The 18,901-nt window shown below is 34.4% G+C and overlaps 1 protein-coding gene across 1 annotated transcript in view; it reads left to right on the forward strand.

Annotated features, from left to right (window-relative positions):
• Cep290 (Centrosomal protein 290kDa) overlaps positions 1–18,901 on the forward strand; it is a 48,777-nt gene that overhangs the window by 12,959 nt on the left and 16,917 nt on the right. Inside the window, exons 9-17 of the mRNA XM_089646284.1 lie at positions 3,788–4,054; positions 4,975–5,165; positions 6,500–6,805; positions 8,688–8,834; positions 9,384–9,422; positions 10,692–10,702; positions 12,288–13,118; positions 14,559–14,793; positions 16,169–16,307. Coding sequence (XP_089502410.1) covers positions 3,788–4,054; positions 4,975–5,165; positions 6,500–6,805; positions 8,688–8,834; positions 9,384–9,422; positions 10,692–10,702; positions 12,288–13,118; positions 14,559–14,793; positions 16,169–16,307 — 2,166 coding nt within the window. The remainder of the gene's footprint in view (positions 1–3,787; positions 4,055–4,974; positions 5,166–6,499; positions 6,806–8,687; positions 8,835–9,383; positions 9,423–10,691; positions 10,703–12,287; positions 13,119–14,558; positions 14,794–16,168; positions 16,308–18,901) is intronic.

Consider the following 18,901-nt stretch of genomic DNA (forward strand, 5'->3'; position numbering starts at 1 on the left):
ATGTTCTAGAACATACTACAATGATTCTCATAGCATGCCGCTACAAACTCAAACCTAGAGAAGAGAAACTCATAATTATTGGCTGAGAATTTGGCTGGAGAGGCAGAAGAAGATCACCGATGCGTAAGAGTGATTAAATATCACAGGATTTCGGAACGTCGGTGTCCACGGCTCTCCGTGCAGGGCAGGACCATGGGGAGTTGAAGACCCAGGTTCTTCAGGGCTGTTGAATTGGGGGTCATGATCCTCAATGAGACGACAACTAAAGGAAAAAAGATTTTAAACATTCATATTTTTGCACGTCTTCATTATACTATGTTTTCTTACAACATTACAAAGATTAAAAAAACATATTCTCTGAATGTAAGAAGCTATCCTGGTGAAACTACATAGGGTAAATATATACAATTTTGTAGATATTGCTAGGTTCGTGGATTTGAGGGCCCCAGTGAGGGGGGGTGTACCGTAGCCTGGGCCGCCACTGTATGGCGAAAAAAAAATGGACTTATTTCAATAAGCGCTACCGATAAAAAGTTGTCTTAGGTCTTTATTGTTAATAAAAAATAAAAAAAGTCATTAAATGTTATCATTTTTAGGTTCCATTTTGCGATCGAAAATTGATTAAAATACATTTTTTGTGAATTATTCCCAAGTGATAAGGTAATGAAAGAGTTATAATTGCAATTTTCACAATAATTTATTTAGTATTAAATGCTGTTTCAAAATTAAGAATTTAACTCATAAATATTACAGATATCGTATAGAAATAAACGTAATCAATTATTCCGGTATGAAATCACGCTTAGTTTCAATTTTTGGTATATTTTTTCTGGAGTTTATGGTGGTAGTAATAAGGCCTTCCCTGTTCTTCTTGCCACACACTTTCGAAGATGATTCAGTTACAACCTTCACACAGCGTTCTACCGATTGTGTGTGACAGGGGAATCTCTCAAATTTTATGAAAATGTTACTGATTTCTGAAGTAAGATCCTCCAGGTCTTGTTTTGTTACACATTCTAAAATGGGAGGATATGTGATCGGCGTATCTTGCCAAGATATCATATCAATATAGCATTGTGTATTAAAATTCAATGTTGGTACTTTAAATATTCGGAGCTTTGTCCGGGAAAACTCTCTGGCTTTCAACAAACGTCTTATCCCAAGTTCTTTGATGATAGGCGATTTATCGGTTATCATTGATTAGAGTAAATTTTCCGGATGAGCGTAGTAAGCATTTCGCTGTATTACTGGATAAATGATGGCTTTCAATTCATCCGGAAGATAGCGCGAATAGTTTATCATATTATAAATATGCCTCGCACCATCTTTGCACGACCCATGTAGTTTTATATCAAACCACATGGGAACATATACCCTCATGATAAATGTGGTTAATATGACCAGATTTTCTGATGGCATTGCGCATCCAATATACAGTCGTAGGATACGACTCGCTGTAGTAAGCCATCGTGCATGTGACATCACTCCTGGGTTTCTTCAGGCAATATCAGGATGACAACGTCCGTTGGAAACTGTTTTGAAAATTTTTGATCGGTGCTTAAATCAGCATGCAGGACATCGGTCGAGTACTCCACGTCAATATTTAAAAAAGATTAAACCGTAAATTGTGACAATTATGAAGAGCCGAACCTACGGGGCCGGAAAAAGTACGAGGTCCAGTAGTTGTGCCATCCAACTTAATAATCAAATGGCGTAGAAGCAGCTCGTTGCAATGAAAAAGACAGATCAGCCACTGTAATGGACGATTTAAGTGTCTCTCCATCGTTCGAATCACCCCACCAGTTGTTCCCGTGTTAACATTTGTACCATCACAACCAATTGCTTTTAAATGGTCAAGTGAAATGTTTTGACAAGCAAAGTATTCTATAATTGCTTTGGTTATATTAACGGCAGTGCCTGACCTAGGGGTAATATGGGTCAAGAAATGAGATCCTGGTTTCACGATTAACGATACGTGTTCTTCAAGTACCGTGCTTTTATAATATTTCTTTCCTTTTTTATATTAACCAAAGTCTTGTCCTTTCGACCATCAAAAAATAATCCACTTACTTTATCCTAGTCTTTGATTTCATGATTGATTTCGTGCGCGACGCAGTCTATTTTTATCTATTACTTTATTAGTATTATTCCGCGTTATTATGTTGCAATCATTTAGGACGGCAGAAGCGATTGCTGCACCAGCTCGACCCAATATCCTGAACCTGTCACAGATCTTGGAGAGAACTGTAAAAGATGGAGATTTGCTGGTCGTCGGAAAAGCAGTGGTATTAGTCTTAAGTAGTCTACTTGATTTTGCGATCGGAGAAGATGATTTTGATTTTGATCTTGAAGTGGAAGATAATGATACAGTGTCTACAGAATTCTTTTTCTTCACACACCTGGTCTTTTATTTTAGTGAGATCTTTTCTCTTTCTCTTCATAGATTTTTCCATTTGTTTCGTAGTCGGTGTATTAACACTGCCGATGAACATTTTTCTCTCACCTCTTTGGTCTTCCAAAAACTGTTCTTCTTTAAAGGAAACTTTCCTTGCTTTCGAACAAGTACAATAATTGTCTTTACATTTAAAAGAACAAATATCGAACAGTCGGGAGCTTATTTCCTTAAATTGTGGTACTTTTTTTTTAAAACAGGAGCTGCAGGCGCGAACTTTTTTGTGTCGTATAACTACAAAAATAATAGATTTTAGTTATATACAGTAAAGCTACATACTTTATTAAAGAAGATTTCATAAATGCACATGATTAAACTGATCCAGAATACTTTATAATAAGACTGAAAAAACTAATTTTTAGCATATTTTCTCCAACTTTAAAGGCAAAGTGGAGCCTTAAGATATTTTTTGATTTTTTTTAAAGTATATTATTTTGATGTTTTAGATACAAAGACAACTTTTTATAAGTAGCGTCAAATGGAATTCTGAAGAAAAAAAAATCGGCCCACACTAGTGTACAGTGCCGGCGACTAGCTCTGTTGTCGGCAAGATGGACAACTTAACTTCAGGCGTGGGTCGTCAATCGGACTTATGTTTCTGGACCTACCTTTTGCTGGAAAGGGTTCACGTCGCCTTCAGTTACCAAATGAAAGAAGTATTATGATACAACGGGTTTAATACATTGGCAATACAGGGCATCACAATATGAGACAGACAGTAATAGTATTAAACAACACAAAACATGGGTGATAAACATCTTAGCATTATCCTATCTAAATTGTCTCTGGGCTCCGGGGCATTAAAGTTAATGTTATGGCAAGACACGACACAGCAGGGAAAATACAGGTTAATAACGGACGTGGGTCTTGAGTATTGCGTTGGTTGAAAATTAGGCCATCCCTCGAGTCGGCCAGGCAGATAAAAATGGACTGCCAGTGGTCTGGTTTATTCAAATAAGATGCCCATCCTATTGGAATGGGGCGGCCACGGCACCACAATTGGCGTGCCCTAGCTCTAGAAGCGTTTGCTTTGTTCTGTCGCGGGTCACGGGTCATGGACGCCGTCCAGCTTTGTGCCGTGATCGAGCGCGACTGGCACCGTTTGCGGCACATGTTGGAACTAAAAACTGGTAGGGTTTTATCCAGCATTTTGGGAGTCCGTAACTATAGCTTATTTGCGTTACGTAACAATATAATAAACACATTATTTGGTAAGACAGTATAATATACAAAAACATCATTCTACAAAAATAGTATTAGCCGGCTTACGACAGGCGATTGACATTTAACAAAACTTTTTACTAAACATTGATCATGGGCTAATTTATATTTCAGATTATGAAACAGCGCGAAGACCAAATTGAAAGTCTCCAAACAAAGCTCAAAGAGGCCACCCAGGACTTGCTGAGCTCCGTGGAGACCATTCAGGACCTCAGGAGTGGGCGGAGCAAGCTGGAGCTGATGGTGGAGCGGCTCAAGGCAGGCCAGAGCCAGGATACCGCCGACGGAAGCCACCTGGTGGAACAGCTGAAGAACGAACTGGAGAGGTGCAGAATTGATAGTGAGGATCTGGAGGAGTGTCTCAAGATTAAGGAGGCAGAGGTAAATCAAAAATTGATGTTGAAGTAAATGCATTATCAACATAAAGCTAATTACAGAGCTGCCTAATAATGAAAAAGTTTTACCTTACAATAAAACTTATATTATGTACTTAGCTTTATTTAAAACCTATAAGTGAGATAAACGTTATCATTTTGCAGCGAAATCGACGTTTCTTACCAATTTTGTTCGTAATTCTTAGTATCTATCGTCAATGTCACCTTAATATATGTTTCCATTCCCAGTGAGAATGTATGGCAAGCGATATGCTAATATGGGTCAAGCCCAATAATAAACTTATTTATGTTCAAGCCCAATAATACACATATTTGTGAGTCAAGCCCAATAATACACATATTCGTGGGTCAAGCCCAATGAAACACATATTTATGGGTCATGCCCAATAATACACATATCTGTGGGTCAAGCCCAATAATACACGTATTTATGGGTCAAGCCCAATAATACATGTATTTATGGGTCAAGCCCAATAATACACATATTTATGGATCAAACCCAATAATACAAGTTATTATTTATTTTTTGTGATTACCGCACAAGAGTCCCAACTGCTCCTAACCACCTGGAGTCCGTGAGACTACGGCATCCCTAATTAAGGTCCCCAACTTAACTTCCATATATTATCCTTATAATTATGAATGTATATCTATTTTATTTCAGCTTTTCTTTCTCCATTTTTAATTATGAATGTATATCAATTTTATTTCATCTTTTCTTTCTCCATTTTAAATTATATTCTCATTTATAGGATTAAACTTATATTTCTTTTTTATAATCTTCTGTTAACCTCGAAACATTATTTATGTACTTTCTACGTCTATCTCGATAAAGAAACTTCCCAATGAGACGGGCTTCGAAAAATCAATTATAATTATTGTTTTATAAATACTTTTATTTCCCAGTTGGCAGAAGCACTCAAGCTCCTCAACAAGTTTGAGAGGGGAGAAAGTGGATTGAAAGAAGCACTGGACGCCAACAGGAAGGTGAAGCAGCAACTGAGAGTCCGGGATGATCACATCCACCAGCTTGTGGCGGAGAACAACCGGCACACGCATGTGCTGGGGCAGATGCAGCTGGAGAACTCTGTCATGAGGTGAACTTCATTTTCTTCAACTATATCTTTATTTAGTCATTTCCTCATTACAGACGAAACTCCAATTTCTCTGGTGTACGAGGCTACTAAAAGACATGTGCGAAAAAGAGTACATCTCAAAATACTAACTGCATAATGAATGAAGTGAGACTGATATCAGGAGGATTGTTGAAATTGTTGAACGCCCGGGGAGATTGAATGATTAATAAAAATGGCCGCATAACAAAGACCTATGGTGCCCTTGCTGGCGTTAACTAGGCACTTTTTTTTCCGCTCGCACAACGTACAATGCTATATGAAGTTTGAGAAGAAGAGATACCTAGTCTGTATTACATGGTTCCTGATACATTATATATTTTTTACAAGTAATTTGAATTTTTTCTAATGAAAAGTTTCACGTTTTGTGAGAGGTTTCTGTAAATATTCTCTGCCACTATCAATTTAGCAATCCTTCAACGCCATCTTTTTAAGCGTTAGAATTTCCTTTTCCATTGTATAAAATATGTCAATTTTTCAACGTACCTATCGCATCTTTCTAAAAATCGTCAACAATAGTTTTTCTTATGTGGAAGTTTTCTCCTTCACAATAATGCACCACCTCTCATAGTTTTTTAGGTCTTTCCTTCACGTATACTGTGTCCAGATAGAGAAACAGTAGCGCGTGTTGCATTTACGTCCAACAGATGGCGCTATTAAAAAAGTATATAGATATAAAAACACGCATATTCGACCCATGCAATGTTGGGTCGAAATTTCAAAACAATCTGTGAAGAACTTTCGGAGATTTAAGATTTTGAACAAACAAACATTTACGCTCTTATTTATATTGATAAAAATTTGCAATTTCAACAAACATTTTTCGAATGTTAAATGTTGTTTAGTGGAATTATTTCAAATTTTTCCCAAGCGTCTATTGTGAACATTTAAATTGTATAAATACACAGCGTGGTATTCTCTCTTTCTAAGAGTGTTTAAATCATATATATATATATATATCACCGTAATCGGGAGAAATATATCCCAAAAGACATTGACTTTGGGAGAAATATCTTCCGAAATTGCTCTACCTGCTAAGGCGATTTACCTCGACGTGTAACATTCGAATCGGGCCAATACACTCCTTCCTTATGCAGATGGCGATAAGGTTGAAATTCACTTTCAATAATGTCAAAATGCATTTTCATTAACATATTTTCTGATCATACTTTAAATAACTTCATTTTCCACATTATAGTGTCCGAAAAGGGGTTCGTCAGTAGGAGATTTTGCACTTCAAAGCATTTTTTATAGGCCCGATTTTAATTGGGCCGTATTAATTTTTTTTTCTCTTACAGAAATAAACTTAACATGTCACCGGAGCAGCCCATATCAACTGACGACATATTAGCGAAGCATGCCAAACGTAAGAAAGAGTTAAATTCCGCCTTGAAAAAGATATCTGCTTTGGAAGAACAAAAGATATCCCTGCAGATACAGCTGAGGCAGAAGGAGAAATGTATCAAGAAGCTGGGAGGCTACATCAGGAGCCAAGGGATCAAAGTTCCCGACCACTTCTTGGCGGTTATCTTGGCAGAGGAGAATCTGACGCAGCAGGCTTTTGAAAATGACCCGAGTAATGAAGCCATTTTGAGAAGTGAAAGGTAAATTTTAAGTTTTATTTATTTATTGGCTCGCCAACAGAATACATCACATAATTTTTACAGTAATTTACATTTATACGTGGTTATAATGTTTCTAATTAAAGGTGAGCACAACATTCATCTCAATATTCTTTGTGTAATAGTAATTGGTTAGTTACAGTAATAATAAATTTAATTACAAGAATGTATATAAAAAACGAGGAGGATCGAAATCAATTATTAGGAAGAAAGATGCATACATACTTACAAAAATATTTATATATATATATATATATATATATACGCATACATGCACACATCTCAATACACACATACATACATACATACAAACACATACACATTTAAATACAAACACACACATGAGCATATATGTGTACACTGTACGCATGTTGTATGCAAACGTGCACACACACATGCACGCACAAATACATATATTGTGAAGCTAATGCATAAGTAGGTGATTGGTAAAGAAATTCAAATAATAAAATAGCTCTAAGTGAGGAGATCATCAGGTATAAGTATGTGTAAGTTCTTTCTGAAGGTATTAATTGAGTTTGAAAATATATCCCTAGAAGATTACAGTTTCTATTGTACAATCGAGTCATTCTCGATGTTGGTTTGAAAAAACTTGTATTACTACGACAAGTATCGATCCAAAAGGTTACAGGGTTTCTTGTGGATATCGGTCTTATATTAAGGTTAATTTGATTAATTAAAGATGAATCATACACATTGTTAATGATTGTAAACAGAGAGATTATATCTGATATGTTTCTTCTTTTGGCGAGTGAGACTTCTTTAAAGTAAGTCTTTCAGCATATTTACCGAGATTCCAATGTTCTCCAGATTTGTAAGCTAGTATTCTTAAGTATTTTTTTTTAACGGACTTCACTTTCCTGCTATGAATTGCATAAAGTTGGGAGCAGTTAAGACTCTTGTGCGGTATTCACATAAAAAAATGTAACCAATCATTTTCTATGCTATACCCAAAAAATACACACTTAGGATTGTGTGTAATGGTGTGTAGGAATATATATACAGGGTGTATCGGCACGTACCCGACAAACTTTAACCAGCTATTCCTTAGCACATTTGGAGTAAAAAATGTTATGGGCACTTTGCTGTCCGGTAACATTTTTTTTTAATAAAAAATTTACTATTCATATTTTCACCACATGTCACCAATGTTTTATCCTTTGTCAAAGTTTGAAAACCCATCTGGCAATATTTTGTTCGAGTTTCGTTGAATAATGTACGTACGTAGCTACGTTGGCGTTTACAATCACAACGAAATGGCACGGCACCATTCGTCTCATTTTTAACTATTATTATTTAGTGTGTACGAAAGAGCGAGGACAATTTTTGACACACTTGCTAATAACAGCTGTTGAACACGAGATTCAATGCACATGACAGTGACGGAGTGTGGATTTTTTATTTATTTTTTGTTTTTAATGGAAAAAAAATGTTACCGGACAGCAAAGCGCCCATAACATTTTTTACTACAAATGTGCTGAGGAATAGCTGGTTAAAGTTTGTTGGGTACTTGCCGATACACCCTGTATATACACACTTCCGACAAAACGTCCGTCCGTTCCGTCCTTGCAAAAATCAAGACTTGTTATTGCCTTATTATTATTTTTGAATTTTAGAATAATTTTACCATGCAACCTTTTTATTATAATATAAATTACATATAATTTAATGTCACTGTAAATTTATTTTCTGAAGTCGAATAACAAGTTTGAAACATGCTGTATGCAAGCAGTTCATCTGTGTGAGTACCATGTTTGCGTCAACGCTTGCTGCAATTCTTACACACTTAATGGATGACATGTTTTGTACACTTCGCAGAAATAATTAAATTTTATTTTATTCACAGTGCTATCGATGAAATACAACCAGATAAACAATCTCCATCCTCTGTTCATCACAAATCAACAGATGATGAAGATGTCAAACTGATGAAAGAAAACTTCCAACGTGTCGTTGATGAAAATGATATTTTTAAAAGAGGACTATGTGAGATGTTTGACGCCATCAAAGAACAAGGTAAAGATATAATAGGGTTACATATATGCATATTTTTTTTGTGTTTCTTTATTCATAAACATTTAAATGATTACAGTTTTTTGTTTCTACAACCACCATACTAGGCACATGCCCGTATTATGGTAGCCATATTTCTTTAGATTACAATGTTAAGATGTTACGATGTACAGAAATAAGAGAGAGAAAAAAGATAGAAAATAAAAATAAGAAGAAAACATATGAATATAATGGAATAAAAGAGCAGTTAATTTAATTAAGTGACACGAGACATTCTTTGCAATATTTCCTTCCCTTTACCAATAGCCAATTCTGAATATATTTAAGATGTTCAGTTTCCGATTTTCTGGTATCTATATTGAGTGAATTGAATATCTTGGGAGCAATATAGGATAATTGTTGCTGGGCGAATGCTGTTTTTGTTGGAGGAATTACACATTTTAGGTGTGACGAGTAACGCGTATGAATTTTTTTTTGATGATATTTTTTTTCCATGTGTATATAAGAATAGTCTTAATAGTAATCTTAGTCTAAATTTTTTGAAAAGTGGCTCTGATGGGTGTGACGGGTGACATTTGTAGATACATAATTATTAATCACAGATAATAATGATAATTTTTTTTTCTTTTTTTTGTTGTAACAAATACAAATAATGATATCCTCACTGGGATCTCACATGCTGAGGATTTCATTTAAATATGATTAAAATTTAGTAGTATGGAAAATATCATCCATGACAAATAGAGTATGTTGTGTGGTTGAAGATAGTGGGGAGGGAAAGTAGATAGGGAAAAGGAAGGTGAAGAAGTACCTGGTTATTCAACAGGGTTAAAGCCATATCAAGCAACGTTTTAATTCTGAATGGTGTTCTTACACCAGGGCTATGGTGGTGAGAGTATCTTCCACTCTAGAATGTGCAGCAAATATATTATTTTAAATGAATGATTTATGAATTAATGCAAATTAATAATAAAAAGAATAACTTGCGCACGCTGATTTTTTAACCCTCCTTGACCTCCAAATTCGTAGCATGTATTCTAAACATTATATGTATCAACCTCATTATTTTGTCATTTCATATAAAAATCTTATAAATAAAAATGTTAATTTTTGTTTATTCAAAATCTTAAATCTCTGAAAGTTCTTCACAGATTGCTTTGAAATTTTGACACAATGTTGCATTCGAATACGCGTGTGTTTTTATATACCAATATTATATGGATGAAATCTGTGACAGGTAGAAACATGTTTTTTTTAATAGCGCCATCTGTTGGACGTAAAACCAACACACGCTACTGTTTCTCTATCTGTACAGACAGACTGAGCCACAGCAACATGTGGCGGGGTACAGCTATTATTAATAAAAAATTCTCAAAATTTCATATTTCCTAAATAAATACATATTTCTATTTACGACGGTAAGGGAGCCTTTATTTCAGTTCTGTCAAGCAACTAGTCTATAATAATATAATAACAGAACTTGAATAGGACTTTCACAAAACCCGAAAATGAACATTGATATTTGATGAATTGTTCAAATTCTTCGAAACAACCCGTCCTAACTGTTTTATCTGATCAAATTACTAGTTTTGTACATTAGCAATGAAAAATGTCCAAGTTTAGCAATTTTTCATAGTGGGTATAAGTTGTGTTTGCGAGAGTAATTGGTGAGTTATTTGCTGCATTAGTGTTGTTGGCTTCTATATGAAGAAACATAGCGTGCCTGGTACGCCTCAAACCGATGACAGATTGCAATTCGAGACTATCTATTTTATTATTTAGCAGCTTATGTAGAAAAATAAATCTGACAATGTATGTAATGTGTGTTTTTCCTTAGACTTCCCTCACGTGAAATTTTTCTAACTCTTCTAAAGATTTATTATTTTTTAATAAAAAAAAATCTAACATTTCAGCCAAGATGTCGTCTAGTGATCTGACCACCCTCTGTCTGGAGAAACTTATTCATGCCCTTGAGGGAAGAGGAGGGTTGGACTTGTATACCACCTCAGCTGGGCTCGTGGAAAGCAATGAATTAAGGGCCATGTTGGCTGAAGCAAGGTTAGTTCATTATAATATGGATACTTTTAAAAAATCATTTCTCTGAATAACTATCTTTACTGGGAAAACTATATAATATGGTAGATTATGCACAATTTTTGGTGGTGCAAAAGTAACCACCCAATGTTTTTTGATCACTTGCCAGAACTTCCGGCGATAAGTTCTCGCATTCGTGGCTGTTATTCTCTTTGAGAGCTTCAAGAGTATGGAGCTTTTTGACATAAACCCGTGACTTCAAAAAACCCCACAAAAAAAGTCTGAAACGGTGAAATCGGGTGATTTTAGCAGCTCATTATTCTGCAAAAAAATGTAAACATTTTTTCCGCATTCTTGAAGAGTACAGCGTTCCATTGCTTGTATTCTGAATTTGTTTACTTCACAAATGTCACAAAGCAGAATTGATATTTGCCGCCATTTGAAAAAACTTTAGAATCTTCCGATAGGATGATTACTTTTGCGCCACCTTCTATTTAAACACATTATCTAGTTAAACGGTACAATTTACAAAAACATAATTTAAAAAAAAATGTTTTGACGAAAATAGGATCAGATGGCGTAGGTATGGTGAATATTTTGCCGCAGCAAACCAAGAGTTTAAAAAAAAAAACACTAAAGTTAGCTCATTTTCTCTGCTTGTAATGAAATTGATTAAACTATTTCAAATATCGAAAATCTTTCTTTCTTATGTAAGTACCGCTCAAGAGTCCCAACTGCTCCTAACCATCTGGAGCCATCATCTATGGTATCCCCAATTGGGGCATATTGTGAGGCTGAAGGAAGTGGAGAAGGGAAGGAGATGTGAAAGAGGAAGGTGGGGAAGTACCTGACTATTCAAATGGCTGACTATTCAAGCAACGTTTCGATTATGAATGGTGGTCTCTCGCCAGGGCTGAAAGTAATTAACTGAAGCTGTAAATATTATTTTTTTAAACTCCATGCAGGAGGCCCTGAGGGAAATAATTTAACTCAGGGCCTCTGTCATCTTGGGGATAACAAGCCGAGACCAAGGCGAATCGTTCCACAGCTGAGCTGTTGAACTCTAGTTCGAGTCATAGAAACGACTCTTTCTCTTATAACAAATTTCAACCATATACAAATGTTAGGCGCGCATTTTTACCTGTCTGGGGTCTAGGAGTTGATAAATGATCAGTTTTTTTTCAAATCGACGTAGTTTACACTTGCAGGGATTATCTATTCAGAGGTTTATTTATCTCTCAGTAATAATTGTATTTACCTTCTTATTTCAGAAAGGAAATATTGCTCACACTGGACCTACTAGCCAAAGAATCACAGAAAAATGTAGAGCTGGAAAGAAAGCTGACAGAAATAATTGTACAAAAGGAAGAAAAAGTTCCAGAAATGGTTATTGTTCCAGAAACACCGAGAGAAAATAATGTCGAAGTATTGATTCTTTCTGACGAAGAAGAAACTAAATTTGACTTCACAAATTCAAAAACTACTAATGAAACTTATTTAAAATTTGCTCACAGATCTCACGCTAAAGCATTAAATAACACGTTACGTCATTTTCACAAACAATTCGAAGTACTATACGATAATATGATTGAGATATACACGCAGAGTACTGCGGAAAAAAACAAATGGAAATCGTTAGAAGAACAATATAAGAATGAAATTGAAAACTTAACCACAAGCTTGCTAAGTGCAAACGTAAAATTTGATCAGATTGAAAAATCTAAAACCCTTAGTGAAAGCAACGATTTAAGCATTGCCGAAGTTGACATGAGTCAATTGAACGCGATCTTAGGAGAAAAAGTCTATTTCGAACGAAGGAATAAATTCTTGGAAGAATCATTGAAGTTCGCTAGAAGTAACAATGAAGAATTGAAGACTGAGCTATTGAGTGTTAAGAAGAAATCATACAAGGAATTAAAAGTTTACGAGATCGACTGTCAGAAGTTCATGTTTCACGTTGCGGATTTGAGAAACAGTCTGCGAAAATCGATCCCGATTGACGTATTTATGAAACAAAATGAGAAATTAAACGATTTTGAAATGAAGTATAGAATTATGTTGAATTCGTTTGAAAAATATCAATTAGACGATGATCGTTATGTATTCGATAGAGCCGAATTGGAAATGTTGATAAAGAAATGTGAATTGTTAATTAAAGAGAAGGAAGAGTTGATTGGTGTGATGAGGAAGGAAAAGAGGTTACATTTAATGTCTCAGAATTCAGAATCAGGTTGGTAAAGATAGTGTTATGTCACTGCTTTCTCTGATCGTTCCCTATATTATGTTTCTGCAGTCAAGAGCTCTGTTGTAACCTCTCTCTTGTTGATGAGATGGGAGAGATCTTACAATAGAACTATCAGTTACAATAACCAGCAGTAAGCCTTTATTAACTAATAACAAAATTAAGGCCAAGCACTACAAAGTAATGCAAAACCATGTGTTTTGGTTTGAAAATTTGATCGCTTAGAATTAAATTAGTTGCTTTAATTAAATACATGTCATCTTGGCCTTTGAAATAATCAAGCATTTTTTTGACAAGTCTTTATGCAAGCCGAGAAATAATAAAGTATCAGGCCTATATATAACTGCTTTAAAGTTAAAAATTTCCTTTCTGGTTATGGTTTAATTGTGTAATTTGGCAAATTAAGTTCTTTGAAAATGATTTTAATATTTGTGTATGAACTTCCGCAAAATATAATAATACACATTTTTTGACGATGTTTTTTCTTGCATATATCAAAACAGGCGGCTGGTATTAAGCGGGAATTTAAACCTTATCGCCATCTACATAAGGAGTGTTATTGTTAGCGGCCTGATTCCAAATGTTATACGACGTGGTGCATCGCCTTAAGTGTTAACATTTTAGTGCAAATTTTTAGATTTATTTTTACTAGCTGTATCCCGCCTCGTATTTCTGTGGCTCAATCTGTCAATCAGATAGAGAAACAATAGCGCGTGTTGCTTTTACGTCCAACGGATGGTGCTGTTTTTAAAAAAAAGCATGTTTGTCCAATGGATAGCACTTAAAAAAAAAAAATTTTACCTGTCACAGTTGACATCCATATACTATAGTTATATAAAAACATACACGTATTCGAATGCAACGTTGTGTCAAAATTTCAAATCAAACGGTGAAGAACATTTGGAGATTTAAGATTTTGAACAAATGAACATTTACATTATTATTTATATAGATTCTTATTCTGTTTTGTGAGAAAAACTTCAACATATTATATATATATACAGTAATACGCAGTTGTTTTGTTTCTTTCGGGGGGTGTTTAGGCAAAAAACGACCACTCTCCCCCTTAAGTTGTTTCAACTCGAGGTTCATTTTCGCGTGCGCGGCGTTTAAAAAAAAGTCCCATTCAATTGTTTTTTTTGTTTAATTGTTGCCCGAAACGCTGGGCAAGCGAAAAGCGACCGCCGTTTCCCCAGAGTCGTTTCGACTCGTATTTATTAATCTTTGCATAGCATATTGATCGGTTGATAGCCGAGTGGTGCAAAGCTTTGTAATTGGGGGTTAGGTCCTCTGCCAGCTAAGTACTCCATCAATGCACAAGTAACAGTTTCTCCTTATAATCATCGAAGTAGGAGAAATTCAAACATTTGTAACCCGGGAATATTTGTCTTTTTTTTTTAATTCATATATTGTTTGTTTTCTTTTCAGCCGACACTAATTTACAGCTGTTAGCTTCAGAGCTGTCGGATTGCAAGACCGACTTGATAACCATGATGCAGAAAGTTAAATACGTGGAGAGCATCAACAGTCTGCTGTCTGCGCAGGTGACCAGCGCACACACAAAGTTGGACAATGCTAACCAACTTTTGAGTGCCTCAAATATCAGAATATCTTCTCTAGAGGAAGAAAATATCAAGTTGCAGGAGAAGGAAATGGAACTCATGTAAGTTGATATTGTCGCTTTCTAATTAGAAGGTTATACGGCATTGGTGGCCATCTTTCATTTTTTGAGTTTTGAAACGATTTGTTTATAAAATCGTAGTGAAGGTTGGTATGGAGCTGATTTATTTATTTGCAAAAACAGTATAAACAATATAAGTACATTGCAATATCGGTAATTAAAAATTACAAAAAAAGTGAATAACAAATACATTTACAAGTGGGACAAAAAAAAAAAGTTTCAAATGTAGGTTTACAATTTTAACCCTTAAATGCATGATTTATTAATTTTTCTGGAAAAAAATATATTTTGAAGATATTTACATGCATATGCAAGGAAATATAAAGAATTTTTTTTTTTTGTAATTTTTTAATGATATTTGATAATAAAAAAAATTGTTGCAGATTTACAACACCATGTATTTAATGAAAAATAATATGAACAATTTACGTATGAAAAAAAAATAAAAAACCTAAAAAAATTTCTCAAAACTAATAAGTCTACCGGAAAAATACGAGTTATTACATATAAGTATTGTATTATTGTATCTACTTACCTAAGAAAATCAAAATAATAACAGCATAACCAAACTTTTTCTAACCTCCAACCAATTTTCGAGAATCTTCACTTTGTTAAAGAAAAAGTGACATTTGACATTCGCGAAAGAAAAAAAAGGTGATGCCACTCGATAAAATATATTACCGTGAACTTAATAATTCTAAAACGGCATGCATTAAGTATACACCAAAGAGTTAAAGGTGGTTTGAACGGTATGTTGCAGTTGCAACAGTGTGCATTTAAGGGTTAAGTCTTGATTAATAATATTTCACATTTAAATACGTTGTAGGACATGTGGAAAATATCCACATTTCCTGCGAGGCAGTTAATTAACCTAGTGATTCTTCCCAAGGGCATCACCATTGGTAAGTTAGTTCTGCACCTAGGAAGAATCAAAAGCCTGTTTTGGCGGCCTTGCGCAAAATTATCCGAGTCATAATCTGGCTATAATCCTATTATAGCCAGAATGTCTGGTATTGAGACAAAACCGTCAATCTACTGTCAAAATGCACATTTTCAGTGGCCATTTTGAACTTATTTAGTTCAAAATCGGTATAGGGGTGTTTAGTGGGGAGCTGAATCATAAATTTTACAACTTTCATGTGAATTAGATTGCTAGGCTTAAGGAATGAATAATGAATTCCGTGTCAAATTAGGAATTAGAATCGCTATGTCAAGCTAAGGAATTAATTCAGTAAGTTTGGCTCATGTCTGTTTCTCAACCATCGACAGTACTATTTAGGTTTTCAGTCAATCTGTGTCTCTTTTTTTTATTTTATTATTTAGTTATTTGTTATTACATTGTGTATTAATCTTTCAGAAGTAAGGTGCAGATTTCACTCACTCTAGAAGAGGGTGAGATAGACTATGAAACTATGAGCAAGTTGGCCAAACAGAATGAGCAATTGCAACTGGAAAATCTTCAATTGTCAACAGATCTCACATCATTGACTAATCAGGTTTGTATAATCTTTCAGATATGATTAAAGTGTTGAAATTTTCCTAGATTTACTGCAAAAAATTATTATACTTATCATTGCCATTTTTATTTAAACTCCTCGAACGAGAGCTTTGTGCGTTATCTAAGTTGTTTTTTTACATAACATACTGTTAACCCTTCAAATCTCAGAAGGACATTACTAGCCACAAACATTATATTCCATTAGAGGCTCTGAAGGACAGATCTGACCGGGGCGTCTATTAACCCATCGGCATACTAATTTTTATTTGTGACATCTGTGCATACTTGAGAAGGATTATTACTGTGCAGTATTGCACCCCAAAACTTTTTATGCTTTTATATAGATTATAATTTTTTTTATTTATCTAAGTATGTGGGAAATGTTTTAGTCAATTTGCCGATGCGAAAAAAGTGCAGCCCCCCATTCTTGGCGGCAGGTATGCCGATGGGTTAATTATAAAAGTATTTTTATCTTTTTTTCTATAATGCTTAGATATGTGATTTGGTTGATGTTAGAAAGACAAATAATCATATTTCTCCGTTTGTTTCAAATATTTATACATGATTTCATGGATAAAATCCAAAAAATGTCAACATGTATCATTACAAATTGGCGGGATTTTTTCGTTGACAGTTGAAAGTTAAAATAATTATTTATATTTTTATATTTTATGAACGGCATAAAAGTGAAGTGACATTTTTCTTATTAATACCCTACACAATAGTAATGTGTTTTCTAAATATCAAATTCTTTAAAAAATTATGGTCATTTCGAGTCAAAATGTCCCTGTAAGTTTTTTGTTATTACCTCAGGAGCAATGTGAAATTCTATGAAATTTCATTGTGTCGTTGGGACTTGTAGGTAAACATATTTTAAGAACTTAAGAGGTAATCCTAGAAGAACAATTCGGTAATCTGATCTGAATTTTTTTTAATATAAATCCCGTTACTATTTTTTGAGATACGTCGTCTTTCAAATTCTGACGAAATTCAGTTATTAATTACACTGGTCGACATTTATTTTTTTATGTGCTGTCCCTTAAGCATAGCTAATTTTTTTATATGTATTTAGTATCCATAAACACGAAATGAAACAAAAAAAATTTTAATAGGTCAGGTTTTTTTATTATTCAAAAAAGTTTTTTTACATAATTCTTCCATAGTATGACGGGTACTTACTTAACAAAATTTCAAAACTAATTCAATTTAATTTTTTTTGCTCCTGATTTGCGCTTGTGAGTATTTTGAGAGTCTTTCTGCAGGGTTCAGCAAAAGTCTGCTAGCATAGGTGGACTCCACTTTCCTTGGTATCAATTTTCCATATCCGCAATGTCCTGGTGAAATCGTTCGCCGTGCTCGTCACTGACATCTCCCATATTTTCGGGGAAAAAATTCAAATGAGAGTGAAGGAAGTGTATTTTTAGTGACATGTTACATCCCATATTTTTATAGACTATGAGCATTTCAGACACAATGCTGATATAGTCTTCACTTTTATGACTTCCAAGAAAGTTCTCGACAACATTCTTAAAGGCTGACCAAGCGGCTAGCTCAACTGGTCTCAACACTGTTATAAAATTCGGATCAGTCAAGACCTCCCTTATTTGTGGTCCCACAAATATTCCTTCTTTAATTTTTGCGTCGCTGACCTTAGGAAACTTTTGCTCTAAGTAAATCATGCCATTTCCATCCTTAGAGAAGCCTTTTGAAAAAATTTCATCAAACCCAATTTAACGTGTAAGGGTGTAAGTAAGATATCTTTAGATTTTACTAAGGGAGCATGTTGAACATTCTTCGTGCCAGGTTTAAGGTGCTTTCTAGTAGACCAGTCCTTCTTGGCATAATGGTTTTTCCTGTCTCTGCTGTCCCACTTGCACAGAAAACAACAATACTTTGTGTATCCCGCTTGCAGTCCTATTATTTTTAGATCACCACATATTTTTCATTGGTATTTTAAAAATTTATTTTTTGTTAACAGCAGCTTCATGTTGTCATAGTTCTCTTTCATGTTTGCAGCATGACCAAATGGAATGGATGGTCAAAAATCAAAAAATTAATGATTACTCACGAATCAAAATGAATTAATACACATTTTAGTAAAACTTAAAACCCATAAAAACCTGACGTGATAGAAAAAAACTAATCACATATCTGAAATCAGCGTGAAATTTCCTGTCAGATTTGGCTACTTTCGTTAAAGGGACAAAAAATGTGTTGACCAGTGTTATTGAATTGAAATTCAAAAATTAATCTCCCCTCCCTCCCTGGAAAGTGCCACAATCTTTAAATAGTATTAAAAAATTCACTATCCGCATCTGTCTTTTTGTGCGCTTAGTTCTTCTAAACTATGCATGTTTTAAAACATCAAGATAAATGTACACGTTTGCGCATTTACATGCGGAATGTGAATATGATTAAATTTTTTTCTCCATATAAAAGCTTTCAAATACAATATTGGATTGAATCACCGATAAAATATTTTATTTGTATGCCTTTCTTGAAAATATTGAGTTTTTATATTGTCACAACTATTTATTAATTTTGTGTAGATACGCAAACAAATAATTCATCTTCATATTTTAAAGCATAATT

This window comes from Hesperophylax consimilis, chromosome 24 (genome assembly GCF_061612785.1).
Source record: "Hesperophylax consimilis isolate HC1 chromosome 24, BYU_Hcon_1.0, whole genome shotgun sequence".
Classification (NCBI taxonomy): domain Eukaryota; kingdom Metazoa; phylum Arthropoda; class Insecta; order Trichoptera; family Limnephilidae; genus Hesperophylax; species Hesperophylax consimilis.